This window comes from Tachysurus fulvidraco, chromosome 10 (genome assembly GCF_022655615.1).
Source record: "Tachysurus fulvidraco isolate hzauxx_2018 chromosome 10, HZAU_PFXX_2.0, whole genome shotgun sequence".
Classification (NCBI taxonomy): Eukaryota; Metazoa; Chordata; class Actinopteri; order Siluriformes; family Bagridae; genus Tachysurus; species Tachysurus fulvidraco.
The window spans coordinates 10,945,514-10,969,310 of record NC_062527.1 but is presented as its reverse complement, the minus strand read 5'-3'; the positions used below and the strand labels follow the sequence as shown (position 1 = coordinate 10,969,310).

The window sequence follows — 23,797 nt, the reverse complement described above, 5'->3', positions numbered from 1 at the left end:
AAATGAAAAAGTGAAAATAAAAATCGGCAGCAATACCGAGACACATTATTGCCAAAACGTCTGCATCTGCTGTCAGAAGCTGTGATGAAGCAGGAAATGAAATGCTAATAATATTTAATCCAATTACGTTTCCTCAAACAGGATTATAGTGTATTAGTGAAAATCTTTCCTTACTTAATATGACTCAAAATACGTTTAGTGGAATTTAGTAGTGCTGAGTAACAGATAGCAGCAGTGGTGCAGTCTGCTGAAAGAAGTTACTATTAACACCTCTTTTTTTAAACCTCTTTTTATCAGCCTCTTTGTTTTTCCTTTAACTTAAAGTTCAAAAATGCAGCCATGTGACACAGAAATCGCAAACAAACCACCACCCTGAAGATTTCCCTAAGGTTACGGCTATAGCTCTGAATCTGGAGACTCCTTCCACAATATGCTAAATAAATTTCTCCCCACAGAAAACTTCACTATACCTCCGTAATTTCAATTCTGTTTTGTTTATGGTAAGTGCCATGTAACAGGTCTGAGTTGTTAGTAGTCAGAGATTCTGTTACTGAAAATGAATCAAGCATTTATCAGTCACTATCCAGTGATAGTCCTTAAGAGATGAACCCCCATTAACACTAAGAGCAGCCATGTGTTACTATTTTAAATAGCATAAGCAAATAGTTTATGAATGGGGGTTTAGGATCTCCAGGAATTCAGATGTATACAGATTTCTCAAACAGCTGAAGTCACGTTTTGATGACGAACCAACATAGTAAATAAATCCAGCTGGTGGAGCAGCCTGGTGTTCGGGTCTGACTGCACTGAATCAGGAACACAACACACTGGATATGTGCAGATTTTCTCAGGAGTTTACATATTTTAATGATGCATTTTAACAAATTCTTTAATCGATCTGCAGTTCATATTATCTCTGGATACTGCTCCTTACTGATACATATAAAGTGAAATTATTTCAAGGACAGAGTCTATTGTTAAAAGCTGCATATAAATAAAAAGAATTGGAATTGTGAATGGTAGCGAGCACTGATGGCTGCTCAATGCCTTTCTGTCCTTTAAGTCTGAAAAATCAGTGATGGAAAATGCAGACTCAAGTCTAAAGTCTATCTCAAGTCTAAAAGTCTAAAGTCTATCTCAAGTCTAAAAGCTTTTATTGTCATTTCAAATATATATAGCCGACACAGTACATAGTGAATCTAAACAACGTTTCTACGCTACATAGAACAACTGTCAGGACTTTTGGCCATGTGCTTCTGTTTATGTCACGTGTCTGCCCCGCTTTTGTTTACTCCTCCCCATCTCTACACACCGGTTCCCTATGTATTAATCGTCGTGTTATGCCGATGGCAGCGCAGAATCATCGTCAGTGTAACCTCAGTGTATCCTCATCCTTTGTTCTGTTTAGTTTTCATCTCTTTGTTCCTGTTTTATGTATTTACGTTATTAAACCCTACTCATTTGAAGCTATCCTGTTTCTGGGCCTGTCTTCCTCCTTCCTCTGTGACAACAACAAACGGGTACATAAAACAAAAAGTAACACAGAATTAAGGACCAAAAAAGTGCTTAGTATGCAACCTAGTGCAAATTAGTGCAAGACAGACAGTGCAAACAACACAATATGCTACAAGAGAGATACATAAAATAAAATGCCTCCCACAGTACAGATAGTAATGGCATTGTGCAAATAGAGATTGGAGAACATATGTTCACAATCAAAAGCAGCATGACCTCTGTGCAAAATAGCAATACGTTGACATGCATAAACAGCATAATATGGCGTTCGTGAAAACAAAAAACAGTTTAAGGTTTATTTTAAAAAAAAGCAGCTAATAGTAACAGTATGGCTTCACTCTCGTCATTCAGATGATGATGAAATAGCACTTTATCAAGACATCATTTTTTATTTTATATCCTGTAACACATCATACACGTATGTGTACCTTTTACATCATGAGTTTGCATATTTTAATGATTACTTTATGATCAACATGCTGTGTAATCAGCAGCTTATTTTTCAGATTCTGCTCCTTAGGGATTTAGGGCAATGTTAAAACTGCCACACAAATAAAATGGAGTCGAATTGAATTGCAGCAATCAGTGATATTGACGTTGATAAGGCTGGGCAATGGCTGTTTTCCTCCTGACATAAGGAATGTTCTGTTTGCTAGATTTCTTTCACTGCATTAAAACACGCTAAGCCCCAAGCTGCCTGTCACCTGCCATAACTCTCATTAGCACCAGCTAGCATAAAAGCTGCTGCTGTGGCACAGGGGGCGTGTGCTCCACACTACACCATACCCTCTCTCTCCTTCATATTGCCTTTGGGCTTGTGAAACTTCCTGAGATGGCAGGCCCATTAAATGCAGTATAATTGGAAAATAACGTTCCTCTCCTGGCTAGAAAAGAAGCTCATTTTCCTTCTGAGCCCAACACAAAAGAAAAAGCCTGTTCAGGAGGTTATCTGTATTGATCCAGCTCTTTCATTTTTGTTCCCTGACATTCAGAACAACAATAAGCTGCTCTCTCACTTTCTCCCACATTATTACGGTTGTAATTATGTGTAAAGGTTTTCGCCAATCTGAATCAATTTATCCTCATCACAGCTTCCAGATGAACTTCATGAGAATGTCAGATGATTCATTCGTTCAATCAGATTGTTAACTAAAAAAAAAAAAAAAACAACAAAAAAGCATACCTCAGAGGCTGGCACATTTTTCTTAAGCAAGCCAGGAGGTACATGCTCAAATCGCATACTCATGCACTGTTTTGTAGCGTCAATAGCGTGAGAACTGTATTCGCACTAAAACAAATAGAAGTACACTATATGTACCAGGATGGTGCAATTATTCACCCAGAAAGATACAAGTATGGAATGTTGGATATGTTGTGCACTCAGCCATCACAGCCTTGTTTATATTACAGAAGAGGCGTGGGGTTACCAAGCCGGCATTCACTAAATTCCAGGGGTTTCGTTACCACAATGTAAAGACGGCATGTTTCTGGAGGCCTTGGAAAAATGTCCTCTTATAAAAACAAAAAAGAGCATACCTATGATGGATAATTAAGGACAAAAGGGTAGATTTTACATTTTATATCTATTATGCTTTATTATCTTAAAGTTAAACTATTTTTGAAAACAAATAAACAACCAAAAACTACGGTTAGAGTTAGATTATCAAATAGGCCACGCCTGCCCGTTGACGCAATACCTGTTACGCTGTACTGAAATCCCTGGAAATAAGTGCATCCCTTACCAAGGCGCTGACGCTGGATGAGAAACAAAAAGATGGCCGACGACACTCCAGTGGACAAGTCATCTTAAATTTAGCAGCATTACATTACACACGCTTGATGTCTATTGCCATCAACTGGGAAACGGCTTATACATCCAGTTAGTAAAATAATGTTAGTGTTCTGTTTTGAGATGATACAATGCTTCTAAACTTCATGCACTAGACAGTAGAGTACATACTGCATACTGCAAGTGAATAGCATATAATATGTCATTTGGAATATAGCTAGGGTTTTTATTTTTTTTCAACAAATACGCATTTTAAACTAAAAAATCATGGATAGGAAATACAGACTTGAATAATGTGATGTAGCACAAAAGCAAGAGGCAATTTATTACAATAAAAAAAAAGAGCTAAAAAAGAAGGCTAATATGTACACTGATAGATCATTAGTGCTATTGGCAACAAGCTGATTAACTTAGTGGCACCTCTAATGGTTGTGATTGTCTTATATGAACAGTGATTGATTAGTCCAGTCAGATTTTCTAGATTTAACCAAGTACTCTCTATAGTATCTGATCTAAAGCCAATGCTGCTATAAACTGGGTTTACAGTGGAAGAGGTGCACTCGATACTGTTCAGTGTGTGCGGCCATGTTGATCTGATATCATTTCTTAAACGCAGAAGGAACCGATTGTTGAGAAGTCGAACCTGAATTCGCTGAAGTCGTGTTAATGAGCTAAAATTGCAGGTTGAAGGTGTGTTTTGGGTTTTTTCCTGGTTGTAGTCGGGAGTTTAGAGCTCTGTGTACTGAACTTTGCTGATTGATTAACACAAGGTTCACTGAATAAGCAGGCCTCTCACATGCCCTTAAAAATACTGCATTCCGCTACTGGTAAATTACTAACGTTTGTAGGAATCAGCTAAATAGAAAAAGTTCTGCCATGTTTTAATCTGCAGCAAGTCAAACAAATGTGGCAGTAAGTGTGCTGTGTATATGCTTCTAGCTGGCAGAGACGTGAAGCACAAAATGATGCTTCAGGCACCATGACCATGTTCTGCACTGCCTGCTGTGCACAACAGCTGCTTTAAACCACTACATTAATATTAGCATCACATTTGTACAATAGAGGAAAGCAATTAAGAGCTCCATGTTTGTATCAGGACCGACATTATTGCAATTTGGTGGAAACACTACACAAGAAAAAGGTCACAGGATCTCTGGATAGCAAGAAGTATTCAGATTTCTGCTGAATTTCAATCTCTTTACCTCTATTTGATCCCATATACAATCCCAAGGCACTGCTGTGAGTGTGCTGAGGTGCTAAGGGGGAAGACTTGAGAGTTTCACACTTTACCTTATTTACCTCATCTAATTCAACTCATCAGCTCATTCCCAAAGCTTTAATAGACTTTAATGTGTGAGAAAAGGAAAAACACGAATCCCTGTAGGGCTGTGGACTGTGACACTCCTGTCCTGAGCAAACACTCTCAGTTTATTAGACCTTGAAGTTTAATTGGTGACTTTCCAATGTCTACATTTCCTCTGCCAGACTTTTTCACCTTTTGGTTTGCACTCGATGGTTCTTAACGTGAATATAAAAAAACTCCTGCTCTGACCTGCCTTTATAAGTCTGATCAACCTGACAACCTGAATGTTTACTCAGCAGTTTAAACAAGTGATCTTATCTATTCATTTCAGATCACATTATTACTTTGTGGACTTAATTATGCACACATACAGTATGTGCCAGTTCTGCTACACTGATGCTGCATGATAGAACTGGAGGACAGAGAGACAGCACACCAGAACGCTGAATACTGTAGTAATTTAGACCAAAATCTCATCAAAGACTCTGAACATAGAAGTGGCGAAACACACTTTTGGAATGCTGATGTCACCATTGCCACTAAAGGTGATTGGACCCTGCAGAAAAGAAACACTTTTTTTGTTGCTAATTGTTTATTATAACACTCTTATAACATTGTTGATATTTTATACTACTCTCTCTTTTAAGGACACTGTAGTTGCCTCTTATGACCAATTAGTCTCTCTGTGCTGTTTAGCCTTGGGGCTTTTTCCCTCCACTCTGCTTTACTAAACTTCACCAGCTCTGTGAGGCTTAAAGGATGCCGTGCTTGAACAGTTCGTCTCAGATCCTGTTACAGAATCTCAATAGGATTCAGTTCACAGCTTTGGTTCAGCCATTTCAGGTCACAGAACTTGTATTTGTAAGTCATTCTTTACTGCTCGGACTTTAGAGAACAGCACATTGTCACAAAGCTTCCTGATAGAAATCATGGTGTAATTTTAGGTCTTTAACAAGCAAGATGTAGAAGAGTAAAGTCATTATTGTGTTTAATAGAAGTTCAGTATGAGTTTATTGTCTATGAGCGTCCTGCACTGAAGACAGGACAGTCTTCATAAAGACAGCAGGAGCTTTGAAGTACAAATCTCTAGAATCCAGGTAAGCTTGTATACACTGACGCAAGGCTGAGACTTGGCCATACGACGTGTTTTGGATGTGTTCATCTTACTGTAGAAACATGCAGCTTGAGTTTTGAACTGATCACCTTCTTCTCAAACCTTTGTTGGAATTTCTCTGATTTTTTTGACATAATTGGCAATAGTTATGGCATGCTAAAGGTGGGAGGATCAAAGCTTAAGGCTCTGGGTTACTGATCAAGCCTTGAGGTTGTTCTGGTTCTGGGTCTTTGAGCAAAGAGCTTAATCGTGTCTGGGTCCTCAGTGCTGGATCATAGCTGACCCTGTGCCCTGACCCCGACTTCCTAACAACATGGGATATGTGAAGAAAAGGATCCCAGTGTGCTGTAATGTATACGTGACAAAAGCTGCTTCTTCATGTTTACACTCCAAATAGGCAGCTTTGTAATTGTTTTCCAGTAATGTGATACTTCTATTCAAGATTTTTTTTTATTATTGTTAATCAGAGACACGCTCCTCTTTGAATGTTAGGTTTAGATTATTTTATGACATCTCTGATTATCACCCCTGTTTAAATCCATTGAAGTCGCAGTTCTATACTTTTACACAGTTATTCAGTAACATAAAGCCCAAGCCTACGACAGAACGACACCTTTGTGTATCTGTATTGAGAAGCATCAAGAAACACATACTCCGTTTCCTAATGACGGCGTATCCTTCACAATGACAGTTTGCAGTAACAGAGTGAAAGGGCGAGAGATACTTCCCATTTGCTATATAGTACAAATTTTCATGCCCATCTCTTCTCAGTTAAAGCTTCAATATCCCTGCTACTTGTTTAGTGTTTATTTATTACTTTTTCTAGCCACTAGACTTCAATCTCAAGTGTCATGCTGCATGTCTGGTATTTGAAAGAAATGTCTCACTTCCTGCGACTGAAGATAGAATGCACACAGATATTTACAGCAGCATCTCCTAAATTTGTCACTTGTCACGCGTGTCATCTCCTCTCTCTTTGAAGGTGGTGTAAGTAAGCATCACTTCTCCATTCATGTGTCTATGTGGGTGCATACCTCAGCACCGATGTAGAAATAGAAATACATGTGTGTTTGTTCGGCTACTACGCTCACTAGTAGTAGCAGGAGACTAATCTAAATGCGTGGCAGGTGTGCTGCCGTGTCTCTGTCGGCTCTCCACAGGCTTCAGGTTAAGTAACCAGGAAGCAGACAATAGTTTCGTGATATAATTGGCACGGCACCTATCTTTCTGAGCCCGATCTTGCTCCTGGCTCGCTTTAATCCCATCCCTCGTATTAAATTACTGTTGACACACTGACAGGACTCTCAGACAGGGCTGAGAAGAGCACCAGGAGACATTTGATTCTCGTCATCGATCCGACGCCTTATGTTTTGGGGGAACATGAGTTGGCTGCAGGTTTTTTTTACTTTTTTTGGGAGTCTGTGCCAGATTTCATCCAGAACTGAGACTTTCTGCGAGCAAAACTTTTCATTGGCAAAATTTCTGAATACACTTTCCATCTCCTGCATAATTAGCATGTGAAATGCGGTGAAGTCATAAAATTATCATAAGATTCATCATAAAAATTACCTTTTAGTTTTTTCTGAATGAAGTTCTGCCCTGAGTAAGCTTACATATAGTTCACAAGACAAAATAATAACGTGGTTACTAAATGAACCATTTCAAAAGTTTTACATATGCTTGATTCTTAATACTGCGTGTTGTTACCTGGAATCATTTACATTTACAGCATTTAGTAGATGCCCTTTTCCAGAGCGACTTACATTGTATCTCATTTTAATCACCTGAGCAATTGAGGGTTAAGGGCCTTGCTCAGGGGCCTAGCAGTGGCAGTTTGTTGGACGACGGAATTGAACTCACAACCTTGCATTTCCTTCTCTTTTCCAGTGTCTTCTGCATATTTAACCCCTTTTCAAGAGTGACTATATGATTATAAAATATCAATCATTTCACACCGAGGACCACTGAGCGGCTTGTACACAACTATTCCACAGGGTACAAATATTCACTGATGCTCAAGAAGGCAACATTATGCAGTAAGATTCATGGGGGTGTAAAGTGTTAAATAAAACATGTTCGGTGTAAATATCATGCATAGCTTCAAACGAGCAGTACTAAATGCAAAACAAAACGTTTAACAAATCTGATCTGAGAATCCAGTTAAATGTGGTATTTAATTGGCCCAGTATTTCTTTTGACGTACCATTAATCAATCCCTGCGTTAATTCTAGCAGGCTTACAGGACGCAAGCTGAATCTGTAACTAGCTGCGTTTGTCAGCGCACTCTTATCTAAGAGCAAAACCCCCCCTTTTTTATTTTTAATATCTAAACTGGAAAATGAGCGAGTAAGTAAATGTCACACAGACAGCAGGCTCACACTTGCGTAACACTTGAAGGCTGTCTAGACTACGATGTACTATCTTCATCTTTCTTTTTTATCACAATGTGAGATTAAAAGCATGGTATGAGTTTTAAATCTAGACACTTTGGATCATTTCACATCATGTTCCTTTTTAAGTGCTGTTAAAGCAGGCTGATTTTAGCTTTCATGTCCGTGTTGCAGACCCGTGTTGGGGATTTGCAACAGCTTGTCCATCTCGTGTAGATGAGTCCAACACGTCCTCCTCCACATTGCTGCAAGTGCTCTTATTCTCAAGCATGTTTAATATTTTCACCAGTGAAGCTTGTAGTGTGAGCAGCCTACGACAAAGTAGCAAGAACAGTGATAAGCAACGGAGAATGAGGGTCGCAAAGGAAATTCATAAGAGGCAGCAGGAAAAACACAATCCACTTTATGCATCTGTTTGAGTGGCAGGATGAGGGCAAAATGTAAGCAGAGTAAAATTGCTTCTGTAAGAATTGACTTGGCATGCCATACCCAAAGGGTTGACAAATGAACAAACACATGATTCCTGCTAGCAAATAGTATAAAAATTGCTCTGTTTTATTGTCGTTCTCTTTGCAGAACAGGCAGCTCATTCTGCATCTCGCTGATTGAGAATCCCAGCTTTCCTCCAAACTTTTATCCTTATTTATTTCTTCTTTTTTCTTATTTAGATACAAGTTAGTGCAGAAATAACAATGCCAACAGTCACATGACAGACCAGTCATATATATTTATATATAAATCTAATTATCTACAAGCAAAGTAAAAAATACATATATAAAACAGAACTATATGTATATGAATATGGATTGTTGGCAGAACAGTATAATTATTGTGAAAAATGTGCAGATGTGTGCAGCTGTGTCCAATTAGTGCAATTTATTCAATATGTTCAATGCATAAAATCTGCACTGAGGTATTCGCTTTTGTGCACAAAAGTCCAGGATCTAGCCCTAGTGTTGTCCTGGCTGTGAGCCCGAATGGCCTGCGGGAAGAAGCTCCTTCTCATTCTCTGTGTGTTGGCTTTCAGCAGCGCTTCCCTTATTGTTTAGATGGCTGAGATCCTCTCATGTTGATTTTCGTGAGAGGCTGAGAACTGGCGATTCATGTGGAATCTCTACAGGTGAATGACTGTGTACAAAAGGTCACAAGTTTCCGAAGTCATGCAGCATTCTGAGTCGTGCAGCGATTCTGAGATTCTGAAAGTGACCTAGTGCAGCATCCTCTCGGCATCATTTATACACCATGTATTGTCTCAGAGTGCTGTTACAGCGGCAGAGGTAGCAGCTGAGTCCTGCTCTCATCCCACCACACAGATCCCAGTCGTTCTGGCTTTGCCTCTGCCAGGACATCTGAGGTGCTGATAGCGAAGCTCACACATACTTCCTTTCATCCTGCATATTGATGAAAAGGAAAGCATCGGAGCGGGATATGAAATGGAGCCTTTATGAATGTGTGGGTTTGGGGATGTTTGAGATTAGAGGGTCTCTCAAAGACTGTCATTGAGTTCTTCACGTATAATGGCACTGGCTTAAAGTAGAGTACAGGGAACACACACACACACACACACACACACACACACACACACACACACACACACACACATACACAAGGAAACAGAACAGAAGCCCATTTTCTGTCACCATTATTTTGTGCTGTCTTACTGAACGTGATGAAAGAGCTTTACAGACGTGCTGAAAGAATGTGAGAGAGAAAGAGAGAGAGGGAGAGAGAGAGATAGAGAGAGAGAGAGAGAGAGAGAGAGAGTTTGATGTAAAGAAAGAGTGCAGAGAGGAAGCCTTACCTGAAGGCAGGATTACTGTGAAAGGCTTTAGACAGACTTTGCATTCCTGTATTGTCACTGTGTTTGTGTCGCAGTGCTTTTCTGAGATTTAAGCGCTTATCGTAGCTTGTGCGTGAACGTGTTTGCATTTTGCATCAGTAGACATATGGGCTGCAGATGCTTTCAGAGCTATTTTTCTCTGTTGTCATTTGTTCTTGTAGTGTAGCTGGATGGAGTTTGTTAGAAAAACAATCTCAGGCCATAGAATTCAGTCAGCTATTTAAACTCGCTTGCTTGTATGTTAATATACTATGGTCTATGATAGACATGCTAATTCCAGCATTAGAGGAACCACCAAGCTGCTCTTACATCAGACTCAAACACCTCATGGCTGCTTTATGCTCTTTTTCCAGCAGGCCTCCAAAATCCCTGATAAGAGAAGTGTTGGAATGAAGTGCACACCATCACCATAATGTTCTGGCCAGGTGAAGGTTGGAGATAGAATAAAGACCTGCAGTGTTTGTGTGGCTTGGTTAGAGTTAGGTTAAGTTCTGTACAACACAACTGTAAAATATTATCATATCTACTGCAAGAAAATCAATATTATTCACAGCCTATATTTAGATCTAATTTACGTATCTATATTATAAAACTACAACTGTTTTACGATTCCCTGCTTTATATCTACAAGTACTGCATTATCAGAACCGTCAGTCATCACATCATCCGTATGTTACACACTGATCAGTCATATATTCTGTATATATATCAGTCATATATACATATTTAATACTCATACTGTCTATATTGCCTCACATTGTCTGTATAGTTTGTGAAACACTGAAAGAGCCATTTGGACCCGTTTCCCACAGAAAAAAACCGCAGGGAGCAAAACCCATTTGACATCTAAAATGAAGAGAACACTGCAAATATCGTTTTGTACATTTATGGAAAGTATAGAAAAAACTGTAGTGTGTTGCATTTATGAAATCAATGAACTGCTACTGAGTAAACGAAATTTAACAAAAATATTTTGAGCAGTTTGAACTAACCTTAATAAAAAGGGCTGGGCTGAAGGTTACTTTTAAATAAAATGTTCAATGTCTAATTGAGTCCTCTTCGTATTCATGGCAGGGCTCTCAAATTTTGAAGACAGGCAAGCGTGAAATCTCTTTTTTATTGGTTGTTGCGTTAAATCTTTCCCAGATAGTTCTATTTTCTGATGGTCTATTGTGTAGCCCCTTTTATTGATTGGCTGATAAGTGTCAGGCTCGACTAAGAACTGAAACGTGCTTGATTCCTGCCCGGTTCCATAGAAACAGCAGTGCGGACTGATACATTTTGGGCGCTGCGGCTTATTAAATATATGATAAATAGACAGTTTTTCTGCGTGATAAATACGATGTGTGGCACGAGAGCGTGATAAAAGCCCCAAATACGTGTCACTCTCAATGCATGAAACTTGACAACCCTGCATGACACCATAATTTTAACTTGCCGGCTGCAGCAACCCAAAAATGCGTCTGCTTTTGTGTGTCGGATTTCGCAAGTCGGCGGTTATGACGCGTATTTTGAGCGACAAAAAAACTAAACACGGTTTATTTTAATGTTACAAGAGCATCATAATCTTAGAGTTTAGAATTACATTTTTAAAAAAACTTACTAAAATAAAATGCATTTAAATTAAATATTTATTTTCCAAATCTACAGGGAGCCGCAGCAGAGGGATGAAAGAGCCACTTGCGGCCCCGGAGCCGCGGGTTGCCGACCCCTGGTATAGTGTTATTTATGTCTGTACTTTTGAGAGTCACAAACAGCTGGAACCAAATTCCTTGTGTGTGTCAACACACTCAGACAATAAACCTGATTCTGATCTGATTCTGAGATCATCTTCCTCACTGAATGTCACAGTGAAAGCTTCACCTCATCACTGTCACACCATCTTGTTTTCCACCTCTCTTTCCATAACAGGTTCCCAAGATCCCCATCATTTTCTGAAACACCATGAACTTTCCAACACTTTAAGAAGCGCTTCTGATGAAACCTTACAAGGTCTTTCATGGAGAACTTTTATAGGCATAGCTTCACTGAGACGCACATTTATTTTTTCAACTCCCCAATTACTCACCTTTCCTTTATAATCTGTATTTTTATATGCACGTAAATTTGTGTGCGCTACGGCCCGAGTGTCACGAGGCGACTCGCGTCGATGCGAGCTATATATGAAAAAGGACGATTATAGCAATAATTAGGATAGACTACACATAAAAGAGTGTGCGCCTCCCTTTAGTCCCTCATGCCAGTCTTTACTTTTATTGCACATGACTTAAGAAAGTCTTGCATCAGCTCCTGTGGGGCACAAGAGGATGCCGGTGCAGGGTTCAAGACTAGGAGGCAGGGTTGAGAAGAGTCTAAATGAGGAACCGCTCCATGCTCTATCTGTTAAAATTTCATTACGTTACTCAGCAGCAGAGCCTCGTAACTAGCTTCTTTTGCACATTCTGCACTCATAGGATGATTGCTTGAAGCCTTGCAATATTCCACAATAATAAAATGTTTTTTGTAATCTTCAGAACTGAGTTTGAAGAGAGCTGTTTTTTTTTGTTCTCCACTAAAATATAATTGCTGTATTACACATTCCTGTTAAATCTCATGGTGGAAATGTAGAGATTGTGCACATCTCTTATGTCACACCAATTTCATGTGAGAGTTTTATACTCTATCTGAGATTCTAATATTATGAAACTTATATAGAAAATATACAAATGTGTTACATCTACCAAGACAAATAAATGTTCATTCCAGTATTTCTGCACACGTAATATTGTCTGAACATAAAGTATTTACACCGCTCAGCGCTGTTTCTGTTAATTGCCTTTTGTGTATTGTCTTGTCATTTTTTGTCTGCACTGTCTTTTGTCCTACACTGTCCTGTCTGTCTTGTTTGTCCTGCACTGTTTGCACCAGGATGCACAGATGCACTTTATGTGGCTAGGACTTACTTACTAAGTACTTATAGCTCTGTCTTTCGTTTCATGTAGCACCCTGATCCTGGAAAAACGTTGTCTTATTTCACTGTGTATACTGCAACAGCTAAATATGGATGAAATGACAATAAAAGCTTCTTGACTTGACTTGGTCTGTAATTCTACATATACTTTTCTCTGCACCATGATATAAGTATATGTATAAGTATGTATATGTGAAATATTCTATTTAGAAAATCTGTTTAATGAGTTTAAAATGATTTTATTGTGCAGTGTCATTTTGCACATACAGTCAAAAACACGTTACATATTCAGCCCGTGTCCTTTGTCGTACTGCAGTGTTTTTGATCAGTATCTGTTCCAATATGCCTGAAAAGAGTCATGTGACAAAAAAGTCCCCATGTTCTTTCCGTCCTGCTTCTTTCATTAATTAACATTAGTCTTCATTCTCCACCAGGCTGTGACCCACATTAGTGTCAGTTCATCAGGCTACACGCTGGCCTCTCGCTCTGTCCCCAGCCGAATGAGTGTCAATATTCTCCTGCTAGATGCCTAATTTTAGCATGCTACCTTGTTAGCCCATATTTGATCTTCTTCCCTGAGGCAGTCAGGCTCTGTAGCACGCTGCTGCCCCTCAACACCCAATTGATTAACTCAACTGAATCGAGAAAAGTACCTGATCACACATACACACTCACCTGGAGTTCAGAAGATCATCATCTGAGTTTGCTGATACTCAAATATTTTGCACCACTTCAGCTTTTGCATCATCAAATGTTTCTATTTATGACTTTTTTTTTATGACAATTTTATATGGTGCAGTGGTGCACTGGGTAGCATTGCCACTTCACAGCTAGAGAATGTGAGCAGTTCTGCATGTTCTTTCCATGTCCATGTTGGTATCTTAAGGCTCTCCAGTTTCCTCTCAACATCCCCATAACACACAGTAGATGAATTGGGTCTGCTAAATTTCTCCTAAGTGTGAAAGTGTGTGTGCAAGTGGCTCTGTAGTGCATTGGCATCCTATTCATTGTGTACTCCTGACTTAGACCCAGGCTCCAGATCTACCGGCTTGATGATCAGGCTTAAAGGGACTGATAAAGAACAATGATTTTCACTGTTATAGAGTATTAACCAGTATCTCTTACTCAGTATCTGTTACCCAGTATCTGTTACACCAGGATACTGAGTACAAACAGGATTTCCTTTCATATTCATGTATACAGTATGAAATGACAATAAAGTGACGTGAAGTTGAAGACAGAGAACTTTTTGTAATAATTCCTGGAAGTGATTCAAATGCCAGTTTTTTGAGTGTTTTTTTTTTTTATTGTCAGTGTTAACGCATACTAAAGGTAATGTGATGTCTTGTTTACAGAGAGCCAGCTTCTCCCCGGGAATAACTTTACCACTGAATGCAACATCCCAGGAAACTTCATGTGTGGCGATGGCTTGTGCATCCCTGGAAGCTGGCAGTGTGACGGTTTCCCCGACTGCTTTGACAAGAGCGACGAGAAGGGTTGCCGTAAGTCACTTGAATCTTTTTAATTACAAGCATGGCACATGCAAAAGCTTAGCCGGGGCACATTCCATGCCAGCAGTGCGCCATGTGAATATGCCAGGATAAAGCACTCATGACTGTTATGCACTAGTAATAACAGCTAGACACACTGCCTCAGGCAAAATGTTTGCTTTGATCTTTCTTGCCTTCCATGCCTTATTCTCTCAAGCATTTGCTTCTCTTTTCCTATCTCGCTCTTTTTTTGGTTGTTTTTGTTTTTTTGCAGATGGAAAGGGGGAATGTTGGTGTGACATTATTTTGTGTCTTTGTGCATGGTGAGATCTGGTTCCATTTTGGAAAGCCCCATCATGTTCTGTATTCCCAACACTGTCAGGGGTTTCCCCTGCTCTTACCGGCGTATCTGCTCAGTGTGCTTTTTTCAAGAACTGTTTTATTTTTAATTAAGCAGCATGCAGGCTGTGTTGTTGGAGAGCAGTAAAGTGAGTCTGAGCCAAAACCACTAAACCCCTGCTGGCCCCTAAAACTCCTTTACTGAGACCGGACGACGCCTCAGGAGAGTCTGGCGTGCTGCTGTCGCCTGCAGACACCTCCCTCTTTTTCAATCTGTCTCTGTTCATTCTCTCTCTCTCTCTCTCTCTCTCTCTCTCTCTCTCTCTCTCTCTCTCTCTCTCTCTCTCTCTCTCTCTCTCTCTCTCCCTCTCTCTCTCTCTCATTGTTGCATTGTTGCTGTGTAGCAGTCTGAGCATCTTGCCTCTGTGCTATGTCACTGTCTCACTGTATAATGTGGCAGACTGTCTTGTCACTCTAATGTTCGGACAAATTGTGCAACACGGTGTGCTATAGGTTCCATTAGCACAAAGTAACATCTTCAGAGTAGAGGTGTTACACTTCCACAGTCCCTCATGTGGTAAAGTGTGATGTTATTTTACATAGCATGAAATTTTAATGTGAAACTTTCTTACAATATGCACATCGATCAATATATATCAAAGATCAATATATATCAAATCTGTGTGTGTCTGTCATATATTTTGAGGTACACAAACAAAACAGTCAAATTGTTTTTCTTTCTGAAGTTTTCACAGCAGACATGTGTGTGTTTTGTGATATGATACAGTATACTGATGTATTTCTTCTGAAACAGGGAGTTACTGACTCTAAACTACCCTGTCAGTAACATAGCCAGGTAACGAGGAGTTAATGAGAGCTTTTTGCCTACTGTTGAGGCTGTAATTGTATATAAATATGGAATCAGTAGAAAGTTGTCTGAGGAAGTGATACGGTCCACCATTGCATAGCCCCAAGTTGATAATCCACTCTACAATTACCTGTCAAACCTCTAAAGTTGTTGTTGTTGTTTTTTACCTCATCCAAGCGATGTCTGGGAAAATATAGTAAATAGTGAACAGGAAGACCATGTTTACTGAAACTTCAACACCAATTATGTTTACTGTAAACAGGTTAAATGCAGAGCTAGCGCTGCCTCTAGGGGCAGGACATATGGTCCAAGAGAATATTTAATCCTTAAATTAAAATGTCTTTACAACAATGTTTGCAGTTTTTTTTCCCTTCCAGATCAACCTCTGTGTATTATTACAGGGACAAAGATCACACACATGGACGTGTGTTACATGGATGTAACTCGCCTGTGTACTACTTACATTTCATTTTAATGCAAACTGATTGTTTTGATCTTTATTATAGCCATTTTCGTAGTGTGTGCGTGCACAAAATTTGACCCTGAACATTAGTAGGTCACAGAGCTATAAAAATATTAGTAGAAATGATGTATAGTAGGACCTCAATAACTTTTTTCTGAGAAGTCTCTCTTTTTAAATCTTTATATTTAATTGTTTCAGATCCAGAAAAGAAACGCTTCCTAAAACCTGAACTCTTTTCCACAGAACACACAGGAATCTGTACGAACATTCACCAATTCACACAGGATGAATATTAGCTGGCCAATTAATTCTACTGCTCATATTACAGGTAGTGCTGTAACATCTCTGGTGTTCTGAGCCTTAAAAATAGACCTGCATATTAATTATACTATTATGTTCACTGGTCAGTAGTAATAACTACATCTGAGTGAATATCTTTCTTTCAGCACCGTTTTTAAAACCCATGTCTTGTCTCACCCCCTGACCAGGTAAAAACCAGCTTAACCACATCTTTATCAGATACTCAGTATTCTGAAGAAATGGCTCTCTAAACCTTTTTCCCAGATCACCATGAGACTTGTTTTCAGAGATAAGGGAAGTTCTTACTGGCCCTGACTATGATGAGGCTTTTTACGGGGAGACTCTACAATGTTGACTCTGGATATTTTTGTATTCCGCTCTCACCCGTACCACCTAAGCTGTAAAAGTTTATCTGTTTACTCCTGGGTGTTTTCTTCAGCACGTTTATTTGACCATCAAGCCTCAGACTAAAAGGGAAGATTTTTTCGCATGCTGTGACCAAACCAGACGTCCTCTCTACTCGTTACCTTCTTCCATCCACAGAAACCTGTGTGCATGTGATGTCCTGATTGAATGCTCTTCCAAACCCTCTTCAGAATGATCTCCACAGTACAGTCTAGTCTTAAGGGAGTGGTGACACAGGGCAGAGAAAAAGCCAGAGGTGAGATCACTACGTTTTGCTTTGGGTCTTTTCCCCCCTAGTCATTTGCCCTGTGGGAGATCCGCTGCTTTGTAAAGCTTCAGCTTTCGAGCACACAGCCAGCAGTGGCTAGATTTTTAACAAGGCTTTTCATTTGTAAATGCTTCAGACATGGACGCAAACCACAATAGGCACTCAATCACAAAAGCAGCCGCCTGTTCTGCCTGAGAGCAGAGAAAATAAGCACTCTAAGAGAGAAAGGGCAGCAGAATCACGTAAAGCAAAAATGAGTCTCAAATGGAAATTAGGCTCCACCTGTATGTTTATCCATTCTCTGATTAATAAGTAGACTCACATTTCCTCTGATACGAAAGCGCTTCATGTTTTGCCCTGCCATCAGAACAGGTGCATCTGTAGCTCTTTGTGTAATGGATCTATTGATCTTACTTTTGACTGGCAGCCGAAACTCTCGTAGGGCTTGTTAATAACCGCTGCTTCCTGATGTCAGGTCACTGACTCGACTCTCTGTCTCCTCATAAGAAAGCTGTGCAGTTAGTGGCAGAGACAGATGAAAAAGCCACGCGCACAAATTGGGATATTTATGCAAAGTTAAAAGGAAAGGTCAAAGGCAATTCAGTCCCCTGGGCCTCATTAATGCGAAATTGTTTTTGGAAATTACTCCACAAAGGGAATGTGTAAGATCACAGCTACAGGGAGTTGTTAAATGATTCAGTATGAGTGTGTGTATTGTGGCTCCTCTGTTTTTAACAATGGGTTTTTTACTTGCCTTCTCATCTCTGAGTTTTTTTTTTGTACAGCGTGTGGAGTCCCTTGGATCACAATGCATGCATGACTTTTAAAGGCTTAAACATTTTATGGGTTTGGTGGACGTAAACATTAAGCAAATGTTTAGTTGTAGCTTTTGCTATTTTTGGCCCCTGGCTTCTATCCTGAATTAAACTTGGAGTGATTTAAACTTTAATTAGGGAAAGTCAACATCGGAGAGAGTGCATAGTTTCTGTATTTGAAGGTGTGTTCAAATAAATAAATGTTTTAATTCCCCTGGACTCTGTGCACTGGGACACACAGTCAGCCAGTTTACTATGTTTAAGGAAACAGATCGACACGTTATGGATTTTTAGCACGTACCCCCTCGCTGCAGAACAATACGTCCTTGGAGTGGGCTCAGATCTGATCTAAACTGCTCAGACTTAATCCAAAAGTCCAAGAGGTAGAGACAAGTCAGTGTGCCTCAGGCTGAAGAAGTGTGTAAAGTGTGTAGTATAGGGATGTGTACGTTAGGGGTTAGGGGTTAGAGCTGGATCAGTGTCTGCTCCACCCCTGGACCTTTGCTTCTTCTGCAAGGACTCTCATTTTAATTGAATCACAGGGCAAAACTGAGAAGTTAAACGAGTTAGCTCTTCAAGTCGCTCTGTTGTAAGTCTCTCTGGATAAGTGTGTCTGCTAAATGCCATAAATGTAACTAATATCAGTTCACTTACTTCCCATTTCCTTAAGTGTTTATACTATAACTATTTGTACTGAACCATGTTGATGAATTGACTGTTATGGTCTGCATGATGCTCATTACGTTTCTATTTCATTTATTTAATATGGATGCTGATGGTGTCCTATCATGGCTGCACCCTAGACATCTTATGTTAAATGCTGTTCACATCTTCACACAGAGGCTGGAGATTTTCTAACCCAGTCATTTCTATGCGTGTTCACACCACAGAGCAGCAACAGTAATTTAGCAGTGAATCTCTGCTCGTGTGGCGTGGTATCTGTGTTCACCTCCTTGTTCTATATGTGGACTAGCGAGACAGAAAGTTCACTTGAGAGCATCTCATAAGCCTGACCTGCACTCCACCATCAGCAAGCTGACTTCCTGAGAGGAAAAAAAGAATAGAAATGAGTGGCTCAGCCTAGCAAACAATGTTTACTTTCTGTTTGCAGGTTTTCTTCCTGCAGTCAGGAATGCTATAAGCCTTGTGCAGTAAATACTAAAGTGGAAAGTAAATCTCACGTTGTAAACTACTGCTTTAGAAAGATCTAATGATTTCAGCTCGTATCGATCTCACACAAAGCATTGAACTTCCACCAGTTCCAGTCACATTTTTTGAACAGGTTGTGTTTTAATTTTGGTTTCTAATGACCAACTACTGCAAAGGTCACTTTTAATTAGATCTTGCTTTTGAATTTTGTATGCTGCATATTAATTGCAGCGTTTCAGAATGGCTGTGCTTTAATTCCACACAGCATTTATTTAACAGTGTGTGAGGGCTTTTGTTAGACTTAGTAAGGATTAAGACACACTCCGAGGAATGCTGACACCGGTAACACTGGAATAATAAAGGGTCATCAGGTCAGAATGTCTTGCGGAGACTGGAAGAAGAATTTGTTAAGTCTTTGGTAGAGAAAAGATTCAGGTGCTTTATCTTAGTCTGGGATGACCAGATTACCTTCAGTTTTCCTGGAGCTCAAAGCCAGACAAACAACCTTAAAACCTCACTTCATTTTCCTTACATCCAATCAATTCTGCTTATGGCTTTCATCAATCTCTTCAAAAACACACATTATTGAGATTGATGTTAGCCCTAAAATATACACATGAATTGTGAAGCGTGACTTCATCGTACATCCATCATTTAATAAATTCCACGAGACTTATTTCCATCACCAATGATAAAAGTCCTCAAAGCCACGGTTAATATTAATATTAAACTTAAAACCTGCACAGATCACCAGTTAGTTTATGAGGCTTTAGGATTTCATTAGCATATAGGAGTCCAGATAGTGGCTTGTAAAATGATCACCTCATAAATTTGTCATATCTACTGAAATTCGTCTTAAGAACAGCATTTGTGAATGTGTATGTGCGTGCGTGTGTGTGTGTGCGTGTGTGTGTGTGCGTGTGTGTGTGCGTGTCCAGTGGCTCTTATATTTCCTTGTTAAAGCTACAGCTTTAGAGTTAAGTAGAGTAAAGAATGTACTTAACTCTACTTATCACTAAAATCTGGGCTGGAATGACTGTGTGAAGTTATTTATTTATGACTTATAATAATCTTATGATATCATTTGTTTTGACCTAGAAATTTTTTCTGCACTTTTTTCTTCCGTAATTTAGATTTCCTTTTTGTAATGAACTCGCCAAACCGCCATTGAACACATCTCCCATCATATCTCTTAAATGTTTTTGCTTATAAAAAGTATACATTTTACATTTAATTCAATTTTACATTTAATACCAACAATTTCATAACCTTGGTATATATCAGAAATAGAAGTATGAAATATACCCGTGTGGATAACCGCAGGGTCACTGCATTAATGTAACTATACACTATCTCACTGAAGTCTCGCAGTATTTTACACCCCTCACATTTTTGTAAATATTTTATTATATTATGTGACAACACTGAATAAATGACACTTTGCTAGAAGGTAAAGTAGAGAGTGTATAACAGTGTACATTTGTCCCCTCAAAATAACTCAACACACAGCCATTAATGTCTAAACGATGGCCACAAAAGTGAGTTTGATGTGAAAAATAAAAAGTGAAAATGTCCAAATTGGGCCCAAAGTGTCAATATTTTGTGTGGCCACCAATATTTTCCAGTACTGCCTTAACCCTCTTTGGCATGGAGTTCACCAGAGCATCACAGGTTGCCCCTGGAGTCCTCTTCCACTCATCCACGATGATATCACAAAGCTGGAGGATGTTAGAGATCTTGCGCTCCTCCACCTTCTGTTTGAGGATGCTTCACAGATACTCAATAGGATTTAGGTCTGGAGACATGCTTGGCCAGTCCATCACCTTTACCCTCAGCTTCTATAGCAAGGCAGAGGTTGTCTTGGAGGTGTCTTTGGGGTGGTTATCATGTTGAAATACCACTCTGCGGACCAGTCTCAGAAGGGAGGACATCATGCTCTGCTTCAGTATGTCACAGTACATGTTGGCATTCTCGGTTCCCTCAATGAATTGTAGCTCCTCAGTGCCGGGCAGCACTCATACAGCCCCAGAACATTACACTCCCACCACCATGCTTGACTGTAGGCAAAACACACGTCTTTGTACTCCGCACCTGGTTGCCGCCACACACGCTTGACGCCATCTGAACCAAATAAGTTTATCTTGGTGTTATCAGACCACAGGACATGGTTCCACCATGAGGTGCCATGTTGAACTTCCAGTGATCAGTATAAGAGAGTGAGAGTGATAACACCAAATTTAACACACTTGCTTCCCATTCACACCTGAGACCTTGTAACACTAGCGAGTCACATGACACCGGGGAGAGAAAATGGCTAATTGGGTCCAGTTTGAACATTTTCACTTAGGGGTGTACGGTATTTTCTGCACTATAAGGTACACCTAAAAACCTTAAATTTTCTCAAAAATCAGCCATGTGCCTAATAATCTGGTGCGCCTTATGTGTGCACTGAGTTCCAAAAATCTGTAAAAATGTTGCTGTGTGACTTTGGTAAGCGCTCCGCTTGATTGACTGTCGGACCGTTTCCCGTATGTTGTAGCATGCGCCTTATAATACAGTGCGCCTTATGTAGGGGTTAAGTACAGAAATAGACCTGTAATTGAGACTGCGCCTTATAACCCGGTGCGCCTTATAGTGCGGAAAATACTGTACTCACTTTTGTGGCCAGCGGTTTAGATATTAATGGCCGTGTGTTGAGTTATTTTGAGGGGACAGCAAATGTACACTGTTATACACACTGTCATTTCTTCAGTGTTGTCACATGAAAAGTTATAATCAAATATTTACAGGAATATGAGAGGTGTACTCACTTCTGTGAGATACTGAGATAATGATTTCATTATTGTTCAAGTTCAAGTCTACTTTTAGAATGTATTCTTTTTATTCTTGTTTTTGGCATCCACTATTATTTGCTACCTAATTTAGGTACCTACCTATCTATACAAGGAGGTGCCACTTGAAACACTTCCTAGACTTAACCATTTTGCTAAAGCAGCAGGTAAAAAAGCAGGTTCTTTTTCCCTACAGACGTGATAGATTAATGATAGTCATTATTAGTTACCATAGAAATAAACTCCTCATTCCAGGCTTTGCGTGTGAAGCCTGCAGGTTAGGTTTAAGCATTTTCTTGCAATTTGAAATGAAGTACTAGTACATTATCTGAAAACAAATTAAAACCCTTAAAAGCACACAGTAATTAAGATACTTATTTCATTAAACTTTGCAATCTCTGCATCAGAGTTAAAAGATGAGAATAATAAACTAATTTAAAGTATTAATTATGGGAAATGTGGGTTTGTTTTCTTTTTTGCTGTAATTCTTGTCATTTCTGATAACATTTCTGACCCACAAAACAATTTTCTTCAACATTAAATGCTTCATGTTATATGTATAAGATCGTCTCTCTGTTCTTTTCTTGCTAGTGAGGACAATGCACTTTTTTGTTATTTAGTCTTTGTTTAGTTTCAAAGATACATAGTTAATTCTGTCAGAGATCTAAAATTGTCCATTCCGATTTATTTCTTTTTGAACATATAGATGTTATAGCCATGTTATCGGAACATTCTCCATGTACATTGACAGTAAAGTAGCGTGCCCTATGAGCTGAGTCAAACCCAGTTGAGATCATGTTAGATGGTGGAAGGCGTCTGGTATTTAACACCCCCTGCGCCAAAGACCTACACCGAATGCCTCATCTCCTGTTTTATTGGCGAGAAAAAGACTATATATGATAACTTATATTAGCGTACTTGGGTGTTAAATTATGCCGCTGCTGTGTAAACTGCGTAAAGGTTGGCTGGGGCTGGCGTTAGAATGTAAGGAGAGTAAATGTCACTGGGTATTGTGACAGAGTCGTATTGTGTCGAGACAATGAACTTGTTACATCACACCAAGCTTACTAGGCTGATTAAATAGTGCGGAAAAAAAGACGACTACTCGTTTCAGAATCAGTAACATGCAGGTATATGTGACAACTGATGAAACCAAGTGAAAAATTCAGCATGATAGAACAACACACGGGTGCTGTGTGGACTTAAATAATATATTTTATGTGAGATACGAAGGCAGCTCACACAACTCTTATTGCTGAAACACTGGGCATTCACCAGGTTAGATTTAATTTTCTTTTTTTAGATAATAATAATAATAATAAACTTCTTGTTTTACTTCTCTAAATCTAGTAGTATAGTAAAATAGTAATGCACTAAAACAGTGGACTCACTGTTTATTTTTTTTACTTGTTTATTGCTATAGTGATTGTAATTCTAATTTGTGACTCAGCAGTGTTGTCAGATATTACATCAATTCTAAACAAAATTGTAAAAAAAAAAAAATGTAATCTTCCTCACTTCTTTGTCTTCATTCTGTCTCAGTGGGATTCAAGTAGATTTATTTTTATTCTTCTATAGCTATAGGCTACAGTATACAGATAGCATAAATAACTGAACTGAAAGAAACATGTTTCACAGCAGTAAACAGAAATCGAGCACTTAGGCTTGCTTTGTAAATAAAGCCTGTCAGAAATGGCTTTTAATTGTTCAGCAGCTCCACAAGCATGTAGAAAACTCTTCGTGGTTGTTGTTTTTTTATTATCAGCCACGTGCACTTGTTTATTACACAGCGGCATAGTAATGAGCGTTATATTGCAGAAGGGATTTTTCAGATCTCTATGGGCCATTAACTTTCACCACCGAGAGGGTTTTACTGCAAGGATAAACAAGGCCAAGGAATCACTGTTAATTCCTGTGAAAACATGTCTTAAGCATGCTTTAATTGTTTAAATCCCTACCATAATAATA

The 23,797-nt window shown here is 39.2% G+C and overlaps 1 protein-coding gene across 3 annotated transcripts in view; it reads left to right on the top strand.

The window, feature by feature from the left end:
* Positions 1 to 23,797, top strand: part of ldlrad3 (low density lipoprotein receptor class A domain containing 3) — an 85,730-nt gene that overhangs the window by 17,120 nt on the left and 44,813 nt on the right. For all 3 annotated transcript variants that reach the window (XM_027173402.2, XM_047819344.1, XM_027173401.2), the window contains exon 2: positions 14,257 to 14,403. In XM_027173402.2, the coding sequence (XP_027029203.1) occupies positions 14,257 to 14,403 (147 nt within the window). The remainder of the gene's footprint in view (positions 1 to 14,256; positions 14,404 to 23,797) is intronic.